This window comes from Microcaecilia unicolor, unplaced genomic scaffold, assembly GCF_901765095.1.
Source record: "Microcaecilia unicolor unplaced genomic scaffold, aMicUni1.1, whole genome shotgun sequence".
Lineage (NCBI taxonomy): Eukaryota > Metazoa > Chordata > Amphibia > Gymnophiona > Siphonopidae > Microcaecilia > Microcaecilia unicolor.
The window spans coordinates 665,942-680,567 of NW_021963582.1; the positions used below are offsets into that span (position 1 = coordinate 665,942).

Below are 14,626 nucleotides of genomic sequence, written 5' to 3' on the forward strand. Positions count from 1 at the left end.
AAATGACTATTTTCTAATCTATTCCTATATTCATGCTATATTGTAAGCCACATTGAGCCTGCAAAGAGGTGGGAAAATGTGGGATACAAATGCAATAAATAAAATAAAAGGTAAAACACCTGCAAATGTTGAGAGATATGATTACTTTGTAGAATGGATGGTTATGTATTTTATTCAGGTTTTAACGTGCTGCGGTTACCTGGGTGATGATGCAGTGTCTTGGTTTTTGTCCTTTCCGGTAGGAAGGGGAAAACATTTTCTACTTGGCTGTGAATGATATTGAGGCCAATACAGAGCTGCTGATCGGTTACCTGGACAGTGACATGGAGGAAGCTGAAGAGGAGGAGGAAGTGGTGGTTGTGATCAAAGAAGAGAGTACGAAAGAAGTGCCTCAGCCTGCTGAGAAAGGTAAAGCAGTAAGATTACCATGTTGGGTCTGACAAATGGTAGTAACCGACAGCTCTTAATGAGATTGGCCCGACCTTGTCACCCACTGCCAGAAGGAGGAGGTAGAAATTGCCACACACCTGCCTGTCTAATGTGCTAATGGGCCTGTCTTCCAAATCCAGTGTCTTCTCGCTTTTCAAGCTCAAGGCACATGTATTAACAAATATTGTCCAGCACACCCTCTGTGTAGCGGACTATATGGACATGGAGAAGAAGCATATGGTTTAAGCAAAAGGCTAGGGAAATATTGACCATCTCACCAGAGGCTGGAAATACTTGAGGATGCTAAGGAGTGGGAAGAAGAGGTGTATGAAAATGAGGGTATACCAGTAATTCACCTCAGGTGCTGTTTCTCTGGCTGCGTTGGCTCTGTAAGGAAGCTGCATGATATTTGAATTCTCTTTCCTTGCTACTGGTGGCCCCGGCTTTTCCTCAGCGCCTGCCACCACTGCTTTTCTGTCTCCTGTTCAGTGGCGTAGCCAGGGATTTTGAACAGGGGTTGCATGTCCCGCTGCATCTCTCCCTGCCTCTTACCTTAAAATCACCTCTATTCTTTGTCCGGGCAGTGATACTCATAGGCTGCCTGGGGTCTGCATCGGGGCTTCCTCTCTGAACCGTGCCACCCTTCAAAAAACAGGAAGTTGCATCAGAAGGGCGGGACGGTTTTACAGAGAAGCCCTGATGCAGGCCGAGGTAGCACGTGAGTGTCGCTGGCACTGCCCAGGTGAAGACTGGAGGTGATTTTAAGGGGGGGGAGAGGAAGGAACTCTGAGAGCCTTGTGGGGCCTGGAAGTGAAGGGAGAGATGCAGCATGAGGGAGAAAGGAGGGACTGACGGGCTGTGTTCGCAACACATACACCTTGACTGGATATGCCACTGCTCCTGTTGGAAGCAGTTCATCTGCTTTTATTTATTTATTTACTAGACTTTGAGCCCGTAAAAACGGGCTATTATAGGAAGGGGGGGTTGAAAGGCCCGCCCCCACCGCCGAGTTCGCCGCTGCCCCTCCCCCTCCGAGTTTGCGCCCCCACCACCGAGCCGTCACCACCCACCTTCGGCCGGGCCCTCGCTCCGCTATTGAAACAGCGAGGGTCCGGGAACGCAGCACTGAGCTCTGCTGAGCTGCCGACGTCGGCCTTCATTCTTCTTCTCTGCCTGCAGCTGCCTGTCCCGCCCTTGTGTGACGTAACGTCGTCGAGGGCGGGACAGAGGCACAGAAGAAGAAGGAAGGGCGATATCGGCAGCTCAGCAGAGCTCAGTGCTGCGTTCCCGGACCCTCGCTGTTTCAATAGTGGAGCGAGGGCCCGACCGGGTAGAAGGTGGGTGGCGGCGGCGACTCGGGTGGGGGGAGCGTTAGACGGCGGTGTCCCTCCCTCAGCAATGCGCAGTACAGACCCTCTGTGTTCCGTCCCCCGTCATCACGTATTGACATGGGGGCGGGGCAGAGAAGGTCTCTACTGCACATTTGCGAGTGAGTACGGTCACTCGCCGTTTATATGTTTGATTGGGATTTATTAACTGCCATTATGAAGATGCTTTTGTCTTCTCTGAAGCTGTTCATGGTTTTCTTACACAGATACATTCAGCTCCAAACAGGACTACCCTTGTCTGTACTGCGAGTCCAGCTTCCCCAGCCAGGAGGTCCTTGCTGAGCACCTTCAGTCACTACACCAGAAACCCAGTGAACAAAAAGAATTCAAATGCAGGAGCTGTGGAAAGAAGTTTCCAGTAAAACAGGCTTTACAGAGACAGTATGTACCGATCAGCATGCTTTCTAGCCCAACATTGTACAATGAATGCCGTTCTGCTCTCCCTGGTGTGGTTTATGGCTCAGAATGGCACTGACACATGACAAAGCTGGCCATTCAGACCTACCTGTGGTGCACTGTGAAGCAGGTGGCTGAAGTTCAGGTCATTCATACTTAAACACTGCAAGCAGACTCATAGTAACATAGTAGATGATAGTAACATAAGAGGGGCATAATCGAAAGGCTGCGGCCATCTCCGGCGCCGCAAGCGGGCGGAGCCAACCGTATTTTCCAGAAAGATGGCCGGCCATCTTTTTCTTCGCTAATTCGGTTGGCCCCGGCCAAATATCAGAGTTCGCTGGGTTTGAGATGGCCGGCATCGGTTTTCGGCCATAATGGAAAATAATGCCAGCCATCTCAAACCCGGCGAAATGCAAGGCATTTGGTCATGGGAGGAGCCAGCATTTGTAGTGCACTGGCCCCCCTGACATGCCAGGACACCAACCGGGCACCCTAGGGGGCACTTCTAAAAATTAAAAAAAAAAAAATAGCTCCCAGGTGCATAGCTCCCTTCCCTTGGTTGTTTAGCCCCCCCCCCAATCCCCCCCCCAAACCTACTCCCCACAACTCTACACCATTACCATAGCCCTAAGGGGTGAAGGGGGGCACCTAGATGTGGGTACAGTGGGTTTCTGGTGGGTTTTGAAGGGCTCACATTTACCACCACAAGTGTAACAGATGGGGGGGATGGGCCTGGGTCCGCCTGCCTGAAGTGCACTGCACCCACTAAAACTGCTCCAGGGACCTGCATACTGCTGCAAGGGACCTGAGTATGACATTTGAGGCTGGCACAGAGGCTTCTACTACTACTACTACTATAAATCATTTCTATAGCGCTACCAGTCGTACGCAGCGCTTCACAATTGAACACGAAGAAAAGACAGTCCCTGCTCAAAAGAGCTTACAATCTAAATCAGGACAGACAGACAGGACCAATAAGGAATAAGGGTGTGGGTTTTTTTGGGGGGGCTCCGCACACAAGGGAGGTATGCACTTGGGAGCAATTTGTGAAGTCCACTGCAGTGCCCCCTAGGGTGCCTGGTTGGTGTTCTGGCATGTCAGGGGGACCAGTGCACTACGAATGCTGGCTCCGCCCACGACCAAATAGCTTAGATTTGGTCATTTCTGAGATGGGCGTCCTCGGTTTCCATTATCACAGAAAATCAGAAACGACCAAGTCTAAGGACGACCATCTCTAAGGTCGATCTAAATTTCAGGATTTGGGCGTCCCCGACCGTATTATCGAAACGAAAGATGGACGCCCATCTTGTTTCAATAATACGGGTTTCCCCACCCCTTCACGGGGCCGTCCTGCGAGGACGTCCCCAGGAAAAGTTGGGCGTCCCTTTCGATTATGCCCCTCTTTGTAATCTAGAAATGTAACTATAGGTATTGTCCAAGTTCTCTTGTTAATGTAAAATCTGCTTCGAACCTAAATAAGGAGAATGCGGATTATAAGGATCATTATAATGCAATATTTGTAATGTAATGTAGTTTGTGTTTTGTGCCAGATTTCAGGTTCACACATAAAGGTTTCTGCAATTTGAAGGTTATCAATAGAAATCAAACAAAAGAAAATAAGATGATACCTTTTTTATTGGACATAACTTAATACATTTCTTGATTAGCTTTCGAAGGTTGCCCTTCTTCGTCAGATCGGAAATAAGCAAATGTGCTAGCTGACTGTATATAAGTGAAAACATTCAAGCATTACTATGACAGTAAAATAGATACCATTGGAGATTCTATATGGAATGTTGCTACTATTGGAGATTCTACATGGAATGTTGCTATTCCACTACCAACATTCCTGCGCAGGCTTCTGTTTCTGTGAGTCTGACGTCCTGCACGTACGTGCAGGACGTCAGACTCACAGAAGCAGAAGCCTGCGCGGCCACATTGGTGATCTACAAGGGCCGACTTCTACATGGAATGTTGCTAGTGGAATAGCAACATTCCATGTAGAATCTATAGAAATCAAACAAAATAAAACATGGAAAAGAAAATAAGATGACACCTTTTTTATTGGACATAACTTAATACATTTCTTGATTAGCTTTCCAAGGTTGCCCTTCTTCCTCAGATCGGAAATAAGCAAATGTGCTAGCTGACAGTGTATATAAGTGAAAACATTCAAGCATTACTATGACAGTCTGACAGGGTGGGAGGATGGGGGTGGGTAGGAGGTATGCATGGGGACATCAAAGCATATCATTGATATTCTAACAGGGTGGGTGTGGGTAGGTGAGGGGAGAGTGATCAACAGAGACATACAGCTTTATGGTTTATAATGGGCTAGGAACCCCAGATCCTTGTTATCAATAGAAATCAAACAAAATAAAACATGGAAAAGAAAATAAGATGACACCTTTTTTATTGGACATAACTTAATACATTTCTTGATTAGCTTTCCAAGGTTGCCCTTCTTCCTCAGATCGGAAATAAGCAAATGTGCTAGCTGACAGTGTATATAAGTGAAAACATTCAAGCATTACTATGACAGTCTGACAGGGTGGGAGGATGGGGGTGGGTCGGAGGTATGCATGGGGACATCAAAGCATATCATTGATATTCTAACAGGATGGGTGTGGATAGGTGAGGTGAGGGGAGGGTGATCAACAGAGAAATCCCCATGCATACCTCCTACCCACCCCCATCCTCCCACCCTGTCAGACTGTCATAGTAATGCTTGAATGTTTTCACTTATATACACTGTCAGCTAGCACATTTGCTTATTTCCGATCTGACGAAGAAGGGCAACCTTGGAAAGCTAATCAAGAAATGTATTAAGTTATGTCCAATAAAAAAGGTCTCATCTTATTTTCTTTTCCATGTTTTATTTTGTTTGATTTCTATTGATAACCTTAAGAGTGGACTAACACGGCTACCACACTCCTCTGCAATTTGAAGAAAACATCATGAATTATGCAAATCATTTCTTTAGCAAGTCTGAAGTATACAAGTTGTCCTGATTGATAAACTTGGAGGGATATTTTGTGGAAAACAGAAAAATTGCACATACTCAGAGATGCAGAAATTGGCACTGTGGGAGTTTTGCCCTGTTGTTACATCTGGCTGATGTTATCAGTGTTACACTTCAAGGAGACTTTTTTTTTGTGTGTGTGTTTTCTATTCCCCCCCCCCTCTTCCCCCCAGTGTACTTCGAGCAGCAGTCCAGGGGATTTCATGCTTCACACCAATGGTCTCTAATTGTTCTCATACCTCATGCTGCCATTATCGGCTTTTGTCTCACTTAGAATGTAAACCATGCTGAACCCTGGAAAAGGGGATATTAGTGGTATACAAGAATTGAGTGATTTGATTTGATCTCCAGGAGCTATTGGTGTTCTGTTTGCAATACCTCCTTCAACTCTGAGTTGAGGTTCTGTGTTCACGTTACTCAATTCCTGCTCTCCGCCTTCTGACTCCTCTTTGCGTGCCTGCTTTCAACTTATAGTGTGATTTTAGTTTCAGGTTCTCATCAGTGCAGGGGCGTATCTGCGTGGGGCCACAGGGGCCTGGGCCCCCGCAGATTTCGCCCTGGACCCCCCTACTGCCGCCGTGGGTACCTTTGCTGGAGGGGGACCCCAACCCCCACCAGCCGAGGTCCGCTTCCTCCTGCCGCTGTGAGGTTTTTTAAGTTCTTCATCGGGATTCGTCCTCCATCACTCTGTGCTGCTGTTCAAAGAAGCTGCTAGCTGAATGCAGTTTCGGACTGAGTCTGACGTCGCTGCTGCACGTTGTACATGAGTCTGACGTCCTGCACGTACAACGTGCAGCAGCGACGTCAGACTCAGTCCGAAACTGCATTCAGCTAGCAGCTTCTTTGAACAGCAGCACAGAGTGATGGAGGACGAATCCCGATGAAGAACTTAAAAAACCTCACAGCGGCAGGAGGAAGCGGACCTCGGCTGGTGGGGGTTGGGGTCCCCCACCAGCAAAGGTACCCACGGCGGCGGGGGGGGGGGGGGGGGGTCGGAAATGGCGGCGGCGGGGGGGGCTATAATGTGCCCCCTCACTCTGGCTTCGGCCCCCGCTACCGCCGACTTTCAGATACGCCCCTGCATCAGTGTATATAAATTTTAAAAATTATGAACTTTGCAGCCTAGCAGCTTGACCGTTCGCTCATTTCTGGACTTCTGGTTCAGAGCTTACTGAGGTCACACTGTAAGCATCCTGGCCTTTCATTTTCTTCTTCCTGAGGTGGAATGCTGAACAAAAGTGAAACCCGTTCTGCTTGCTTTGCTTTAGGTAATGCATAGGTGACCTTGGATCCCTTGCTGAGCAGCTTATGTCCCGAACGTTAACGGTTAGGCATGGTCCACTCCCCCTTTCTAAATCTTTCTCTCTCTCCCCATGCCTTCTCTTTTAGTGTTGAGCAACACAGAGAGGCATGCTGGGAGGATACCCGCTTAGGCAAAGCCGACAGCTGTGGGAAGAGGTTCAAGAGCAAAGATGCCCTGAAGAAACACAAGGAGAACATTCACTCTGGTAAGAAGCAAGTGAGGACTGGGAATCTTATGGGTGTTATGCCACAGCAGTGTCCTGGCAAGATGCTGCCTGAGGCAGTGCTGAGATGCCCCTCGGGGCCAAGTACTGGCATCTCCCCCCTTTCTTCTTCCACCCTGATTTTTGCCTTCTTTTTATGCTTCTTTAAAAAGCCAACGGTGGCAGTGATTCCCCTTTTCTCTACTGCGGCTGCCTCTGAGGAAACAGGAAGTTACATCAGAGAGATGGTCGCAGTAAAGGGACGAGGTGGGTGCTGGCAGCACGGCAGCTATGGTAATCTTGCTTCCGCCAGCTTTAAAAAAATGTAATAAGAAGGTAAAATCAGGGACGGGCTGGAGAAAAGAAGGGGGAGATGCCGCTCCTGAAAGAATGCTGCCTGAAGCCCCCGCCTCAGGTGGCCTAATAGTCGGGCCGCCCCTGGTCCAGGGGCCAGTGCAGAGAGCCACATATTAAAGCCGTGTGCTGATGGCTGAGTGCACAGTTTCTAATAGAAGCTTTTTTGCCCACTGATGCGCTAAGCTAGTAATTAGGGAGGCCTGCCAGACACATGCACAGAAGTTTCTGCAGTGAGTGCACTGTGTGTACAGCTGAGTAAAATGAAATGTCTGTGCATGTGTGGAATGTTATTCTAAGGGTAAATATCAGCCTTGTGAAAACTTCTTGCACATAAAAATTTTGCAAAGGCCATGAATGCAGAACAACATTCCTGTTTATGTGTAGATACAATCTATTTTCTGTTTGTCCTGAGTGCAGAACCATCACCTTCCATTCTGGAAAGGGGATGGGACTTGATATACTGCCTTTCTGTGGTTACAATCATAGCAGTTTGCACATTACATACAGGTACTTATTTTGTACCTGGGGCAATGGAGGGTTAAGTGACTTTCCCCACAGTCACAAGGAGCTGCAGTGAGAATCGAGTCCAGTTCCCCAGAATCAAGAGTCCGCTGCACTAACCACTAGGCTACTCCTCCATTAGCAACATTCCATGTAGAAGTCGACCCTTGCAGATCACCAATGCGGCTGCGCAGGCTTCTGTTTCTGTGAGTCTGACGTCCTGCACATATGTGCAGGACGTCAGACTCACAGAAACAGAAGCCTGTGTGGTCGCGTTTACATATATTCAGGTACTTATTTTGTACCAGGGGCAATGGAGGGTTAAGTGACCTTGCCCAGAGTCACAAGGAGCTGCAGTGGGAATATGAACACAGTTCCCCGAGTTCTCGTGCCACAGCACTAACCACTAGGCTATGCCTCCAATCCTCCATTCTGTTTAAGTTGTGGGCAGTTATGCTCTGAGCAAAAAAGAAAAAAAATGTAATTAAATCCTCTGAGTTTTAGCATATTTCTCAGCACTGGAGCCTTATTACCACTCATTGTAATATACTGTGTGTCAGAGTTCTACATGGGGGAATTCATACAGTGTTGTTCCTGCATGAAACACTTCTCTGCAATGTGTGGCCATGAAACTGTGCACAGATACCTCACTAACGGCCTGCTTCTGCCTGTGCTAGCTTTCTGCATTGACCACTCAGTCATCAGAGTGTGTTTTTCAGTGGAAGGATTAAGTTGCAAGTTAAGGCTTCTCAGCTGGTTCTGGGTGAATAATTGAAAATGTAAACCATGCATCTGCTTCTCATTTCTCTGCTTTTGAAAAGTCTGACTTCCCTGCAGTAAATAAGAAATACGTGTTTCATTGACTTTTAACTGCCACATGACATTGCTATCTTGATGAATTTATTTGTAATTTAGCTCCAGTTTGTAGACTGGCAACTTTTACTCCGTATTGTCAGAATATAATTATCCCAGTTAAAGCTTTAAAAAGCCTCTCTAATCTGTTCTCTCGTTTATTTCTTGAAATTATTGCATTTATACCCCACATTTTCCCACCTATTGGTAGTTTCAGTGTGGCTTACATATTGGAGGCAGTTTGGTGCGATGGGGAAGTTCCTTTAGAATAATCTGTTTACGAGTAGTTCAGATCGTGTTTATTTCAGATGTTGGTCTGTTTGCTGTTGGACTAAGTGTTGTCTTCTCGTAGGAGTGATTTTTGTCCTTTCAGTTGTTTTCTGAATACGAGAGAAACTGCACTGGCTTCCACTCAAAGAACGCGTCACTTTTAAAGTATGCACATTAGTCCACAAAATCATTCACGGCGAAGCCCCAGCTTACATGTCCGAGTTAATAGACTTACCACCCAGAAACGCCAAAAGATCATCCCGAACCTTCCTCAACCTCCACTTCCCCAATTGCAAGGGCTTGAAATACAAGACGCTACACGCGTCAACCTTTTCTCACATGAGCATGCAGTTTTGGAATACACTGCCGCGCAACATAAGAACGATCCATGAGCAAGCTTCCTTCCGCAAATCACTGAAGACCCATTTTTTTGAAAAAATTTACGGAAAGAGCCAAAACACATAAAGTCCACACTTACTGTTCATTAATGCATCATACATCCACTTCTGAACTCTCATCCCCCGTAATCTCACATCACTCATACCTTTTCTCACAGAAATATGTATACCATATGTCTTTTGCATTATGATCGCCCTTTAAGCTCCCATTGTCTCCTTCCATCGTTTCAATGTTTGTGTTCCTTTGTTACTTTCCTTAACGACACTTCGATTGTCTCGCATTACTCTGCACAATGTAATCCATAACCAATTTGTAACAACTGTATTCCCATCATTCATCTCATATTGTAAGCCACACTGAACCCGCAAAAAGGTGGGAAAATGTGGGATACAAATGCAATAAATAAATAAATAGTTGTTTATGGATTTTATGTTTTTCGTTATGGAGTTCCAGATTTTGGTGCAGACGTAGGAGGTGGTTTTGTATTTCATTCCTTGACATTTGGGGACGTGACGGGTTAGGTAGGATCTCGCGCTCTTTGTTGCATTGCATAGTGAGTGGTAGGGCAGTTAGGTCAGACATGTAGGCTGGGGTGAGGCCAGCGATTATTTTAAAGGCCAAGGTACAGATCTTAAATGAAATGCACGATTTAATGCGTAGGCAGTGTAGGTTTTGGAGCAGAGCTGTTGCACTTTCAAATCGATTTTTGCCATAGATATGTCTTGCGCAGTTTGTAACTTTTTCAAGGTCTGTTCCTTGCATCCTGTGTAGATTCCATTACAGTAATCTGCGTGTGCAAGGACCATGATTTGGACAAGGGAGCGAAACATTTCTCGTGGAAAGTAGGTTTTTTTTTACGTGTTTTAGTTTCGACATTGTCTGAAACATTTTCTTTGTAGTGTTTGTGACCTGTTTGTCGAAGGATAGTTCACGATCTATGATGATTCCTATAATTTTGTCCTGATTGTAGCTTGAATTTCTGAGGTGGTGGAGAGGAAAACGGTAATGGAATTCAAGCATGCGTGGGATAAACATAAAGGAATCCTGTTCCGAGGGAATGGATCTTCAGAAGCTTAGCTGAGATTAGGTGGCAGAGCCGGTGGTGGGAGGCGGGGCTGGTGGTTGGGAGGCGAGGATAGTGCTGGGCAGACTTATACAGTCTGTGCCAGAGCCAGTGGTGGGAAGCGGGGCTGGTGGTTGGGAGGCAGGGATAGTGCTTATACAGTCTGTGCCCTGAAGAGCATAGGTACAAATCAAGGTAAGGTATACACAAAAAGTAGCACATATGAGTTTATCTTGTTGGGCAGACTGGATGGACCGTGCAGGTCTTTTTCTGCCGTCATCTACTATGTTACTATAGCATGTTACTTTAATTCCTTACTGGAATCAAGTAGTGACTTGCACGGGAATGGGGTTCACGGGAATCCTGTGGGGATGGAAGCCATTCCTGCAGGATTCTCGTGGGAACAGAAACACTGAGTACCAAGTTCCTTGAGTGCTGTCTCCTCCTCCTCCTCCTCCTCCTCCTCCTTGCTTTAACAACACAGATGCGGAAAGGGTCCATTAAGGAGGTGGTAGAGACACAAATAGTGACGGAATTCAAAAACGCACAGGGTGAACACAGAGAATCTCGTATTAGAAAATGGAAGTTATAAAAAACCTAAACTTAAATGGCTGATGTGTGTGGATGTGTTAAGTAACGCTTAGATGGTGACTCCGACTGTGATGAACTAGGGCCGATACCGGGCAGACTTTTGTATAGTCTGTCTCTTATATATGGCAATCTGGTTTATGATGTGCTGGAAAGGGTTTAGACAGCAACTTTAGTGGCTGGAGCATGAGGACAGTGCTGGACAGGTTTTTACGGTCTGTTTCCCGCAAATGAGAAGACAGGCTGGAGTGGGCTTCAGCGACAACGCCAGCAGTTGGAACATAAGGATAGGGCCAGGCGAACTTCTATGGTCTATGTTCCAGAAACGCCAAAGAAAGACCATAATCAAGTATATAATATCATGTTCATTGTTGATTTAATTATGAATTGATAATAAAACATAGAAAAGAAAGTAAGATGATACCTTAATACATTTTTTGATTAGTTTTTGAAGGTAGCCCTTCTTCATCAGATCAGAAATAAGCAAATGTTGATAAATCATAGTATATATATAAGTGAAACATCAAATCATGTCAGTGACACTCATAGGATGAGGATGGGGTGGGTTAGGTGAGAGACAGGGAGATATGTATGGTGGTTAGAGGGTGACAAAGCAGTAGAATTTTATCGCTGTTGTGACCTTTTGCGGCAGTCTTGCGAGATTACCACTGCAGGTCATGGCAGCCATTTTAAGAGCAGAGCCAGCATGGGCAGGAGTGACTGGGGATCACTCCTGGCTCGTCTACATCCTTAGACTGCCAGGGATTTTAAGATAGGCCTGGGGGGGGGGGGGGGGGGGAAGGAGAGGCAACTCTTTTTCGGAGGAGAGGGAGGGAGACACAGGACAAAGGAGAAATTTTCAGTGTCCACCAAAAACTCTGTTTCAACCAAAACCATGGCTGTAGCTTTTCAACCAAAACCAGGCAGAAAGGATTTTGGGCCAGTTTTGACACTGTAGCTGACATTCGGTCAGCCTCTAAATTTGATCCAACGATTTCTCAAAGTGCGAGTTCAAGGCCTTGACCGCTGCTGAAGTAAGTTCGGTGACTAATGAGTCTGTGATAGGGGGCTGTGCAGTCAGTCGCGTTTGCCATTTTCTCCTCCTCTGCTTTGTCTCTTTTTCTCTGCAGTTTAATGATGAATCTGTCCATAAAAATAACCCAAGTAGTAATTACTATTATGCGCTTCAGTGGAGGAGTGGGCTTCTTAGCATTTAGCATGTGCTAGGCTTTGGTAAAAGGGCCCCCCGTAGTCTTTTATGAACACCACTATATCAGATTTGAAATACACTTTCAATTTGAGTTTTTGAAACATTTAATGAAACAACATCTAAACAACAGTCAGAGTATACCAACGAGACCTTGCAATAATCCAGCGTTGTTGACGGTAGGGTAAATGTCTGCAGTCGCTGGCCGTCAGATGGCTAGTGCAAGTGTTTTGACATTTTCTTTGCAGTCCTTTCTTACGATTTTAGTTTTTTGTTTCTTTTAGGAAACGTGAGAAAGAAGTTGATGAGCTCCATGTGTAACAAGAAGGGGTCCTCATCAGTAAATCTTCAAGAGCATCGAAAGGTCAGTGAAATGAAGGTTGGCCCAGTTGTAAGGCCATGGGGTTGGCTCACCGGGGACCTGCTTAGATGTAGACTGTTTTGTTGCCTGCCCATGAGCCTTTTCTTTTGAAATCAGCTGTTCCCAGTGTCATTTCATTATGGATCTCTGTATAAGCTCTCTTGAGTAAGAATGCTGTCTAATTTGGCATATAGATCAAACCGTATAAAATACCGTCCCTTGGGGAGTTCATTGTAAATTCTGATGGATCCTGAAGACGGCTCTTGAGCATTGAAAACAGTTATACTGTCTAGGTCCAGTTCCTCATAGGTCCGTAGATTCTGTCTTAAACATTTTGAACCATTTTTATGAGCTTATATCAATTTTTAAATATATTTTTGATTGAATAATTTCAAAAGTCTTGCGCTTATCTTAAATATCCAAATAGCCACCTCTCCCAACATGAATTCATGTTTCCAAGTCCTTCGTTAGGGTCGAGGCACCATAGTATCCAGGCTCCCATGGGGTGGTATTCTATACTGTTTGATCTACATGTGTAAATCCATCCATGGATTTGGTAATTTCTTGTGTACACTGTTTAGCAGGCGTCTAATTTCCATTGCATAGATTGACAAGTGTACTAATAGTGAAGTGGAGATCTAGGGGTTATTAGGGCTTAGAGGGGGAAAGTGTATTTGTTGTGATTGAGTAGAGAGTATTTTTTTTTAATTTTATTTTATTGCATTTGTATCCCACATTTTCCCACCTATTTGCAGGCTCAGTTTTAATAGCATTGTCATTTCAGGATATCAGATACAGTTAGTATTGTGTAAAGATTAAGTAGGGAAGAGAGGAAAGAGGGGATTGATTAGGGTAGTTATAGAAGGTGGACTTTCATAACTGAGTAGGTTGGTGGGGTGGTTTAGTGAGGTTATCGATTATTGTGCTTTGGATCCTTCTCTGTTCCTTTATTGAGAGTGAGGGATGGGTTTGGCAGTCTCATGATTTAATCCTGTATTTATTCAAATTTGATTTGCTCACTTTAGCAAAATAGTCCAGAGTGGATCATAGTAAAACATCTAAAAAAAGAAAACAAAAAAAGCTAAAACCTTTTTACAAAACAAACCATATGAGCAGACCGCCAAAACCTGTCGTTTCTTTCTTTACAACATCCGTAAAATCCGCCCCTTTCTTTCCGAGCACTCTACCAAAACCCTCATCCACACCCTTGTCACCTCTCGTTTAGACTACTGCAATCTGCTTCTTGCTGGCCTCCCACTGAGTCACCTCTCCCCTCTCCAGTCGGTTCAAAACTCTGCTGCCCGTCTCGTCTTCCGCCAGGGTCGCTTTACTCATACTACCCCTCTCCTCAAGACCCTTCACTGGCTCCCTATCCGTTTTCGCATCCTGTTCAAACTTCTTCTACTAACCTATAAATGTACTCACTCTGCTGCTCCCCAGTATCTCTCCACACTCGTCCTTCCCTACACCCCTTCCCGTGCACTCCGCTCCATGGATAAATCCTTCTTATCTGTTCCCTTCTCCACTACTGCCAACTCCAGACTTTGCGCCTTCTGTCTCGCTGCACTCTACGCCTGGAATAAACTTCCTGAGCCCCTACGTCTTGCCCCATCCTTGGCCACCTTTAAATCTAGACTGAAAGCCCACCTCTTTAACATTGCTTTTGACTCGTAACCACTTGTAACCACTCGCCTCCACCTACCCTCCTCTCCTCCTTCCCGTTCACATTAATTGATTTGATTTGCTTACTTTATTTATTTTTTGTCTATTAGATTGTAAGCTCTTCGAGCAGGGACTGTCTTTCTTCTATGTTTGTGCAGCGTTGCGTACGCCTTGTAGCGCTATAGAAATGCTAAATAGTAGTAGTAGTAGTCTCTTGTAACCAGAGTTAATATTGTGATGTCATAATGCCTCAGGCCACCAATAAGAGCCAACCTCATCAGTGATGTCACAATGGCTTGATTGTCCTATACTTGGCTCACTTTTATTACATAGCTCTTTGAGCAGGGACTGTCTTTCTTCTATGTTTGTGCAGCGCTGCGTACGCCTTGTAGCGCTATAGAAATGCTAAATAGTAGTAGTAGTAGTAGTAGTGTACTTTCATATGTATTGATTTGTAACAGACATTGAGAATGATAGTCATAAAAGGTGTGACCCAACTGCAGTCCAGTTCAGTATCATTAGAAAATGAATAAGTTTGTGCAGACAAACAGGTGATCATTTGGATCTTTGTAAATGGGTGACATTTGCTGGACAACTCATGAATACCCTTTGAAGGTAGGGAA

At 45.4% G+C, this 14,626-nt stretch overlaps 1 protein-coding gene across 1 annotated transcript in view; it reads left to right on the forward strand.

Moving 5' to 3' along the window:
* Nucleotides 1-14,626, forward strand: part of LOC115459460 (PR domain zinc finger protein 5-like) — a 241,324-nt gene that overhangs the window by 56,086 nt on the left and 170,612 nt on the right. Inside the window, exons 4-7 of the mRNA XM_030189282.1 lie at nucleotides 243-408; nucleotides 2,024-2,198; nucleotides 6,628-6,746; nucleotides 12,265-12,344. Of these exons, the coding sequence (XP_030045142.1) occupies nucleotides 243-408; nucleotides 2,024-2,198; nucleotides 6,628-6,746; nucleotides 12,265-12,344 (540 nt within the window). The remainder of the gene's footprint in view (nucleotides 1-242; nucleotides 409-2,023; nucleotides 2,199-6,627; nucleotides 6,747-12,264; nucleotides 12,345-14,626) is intronic.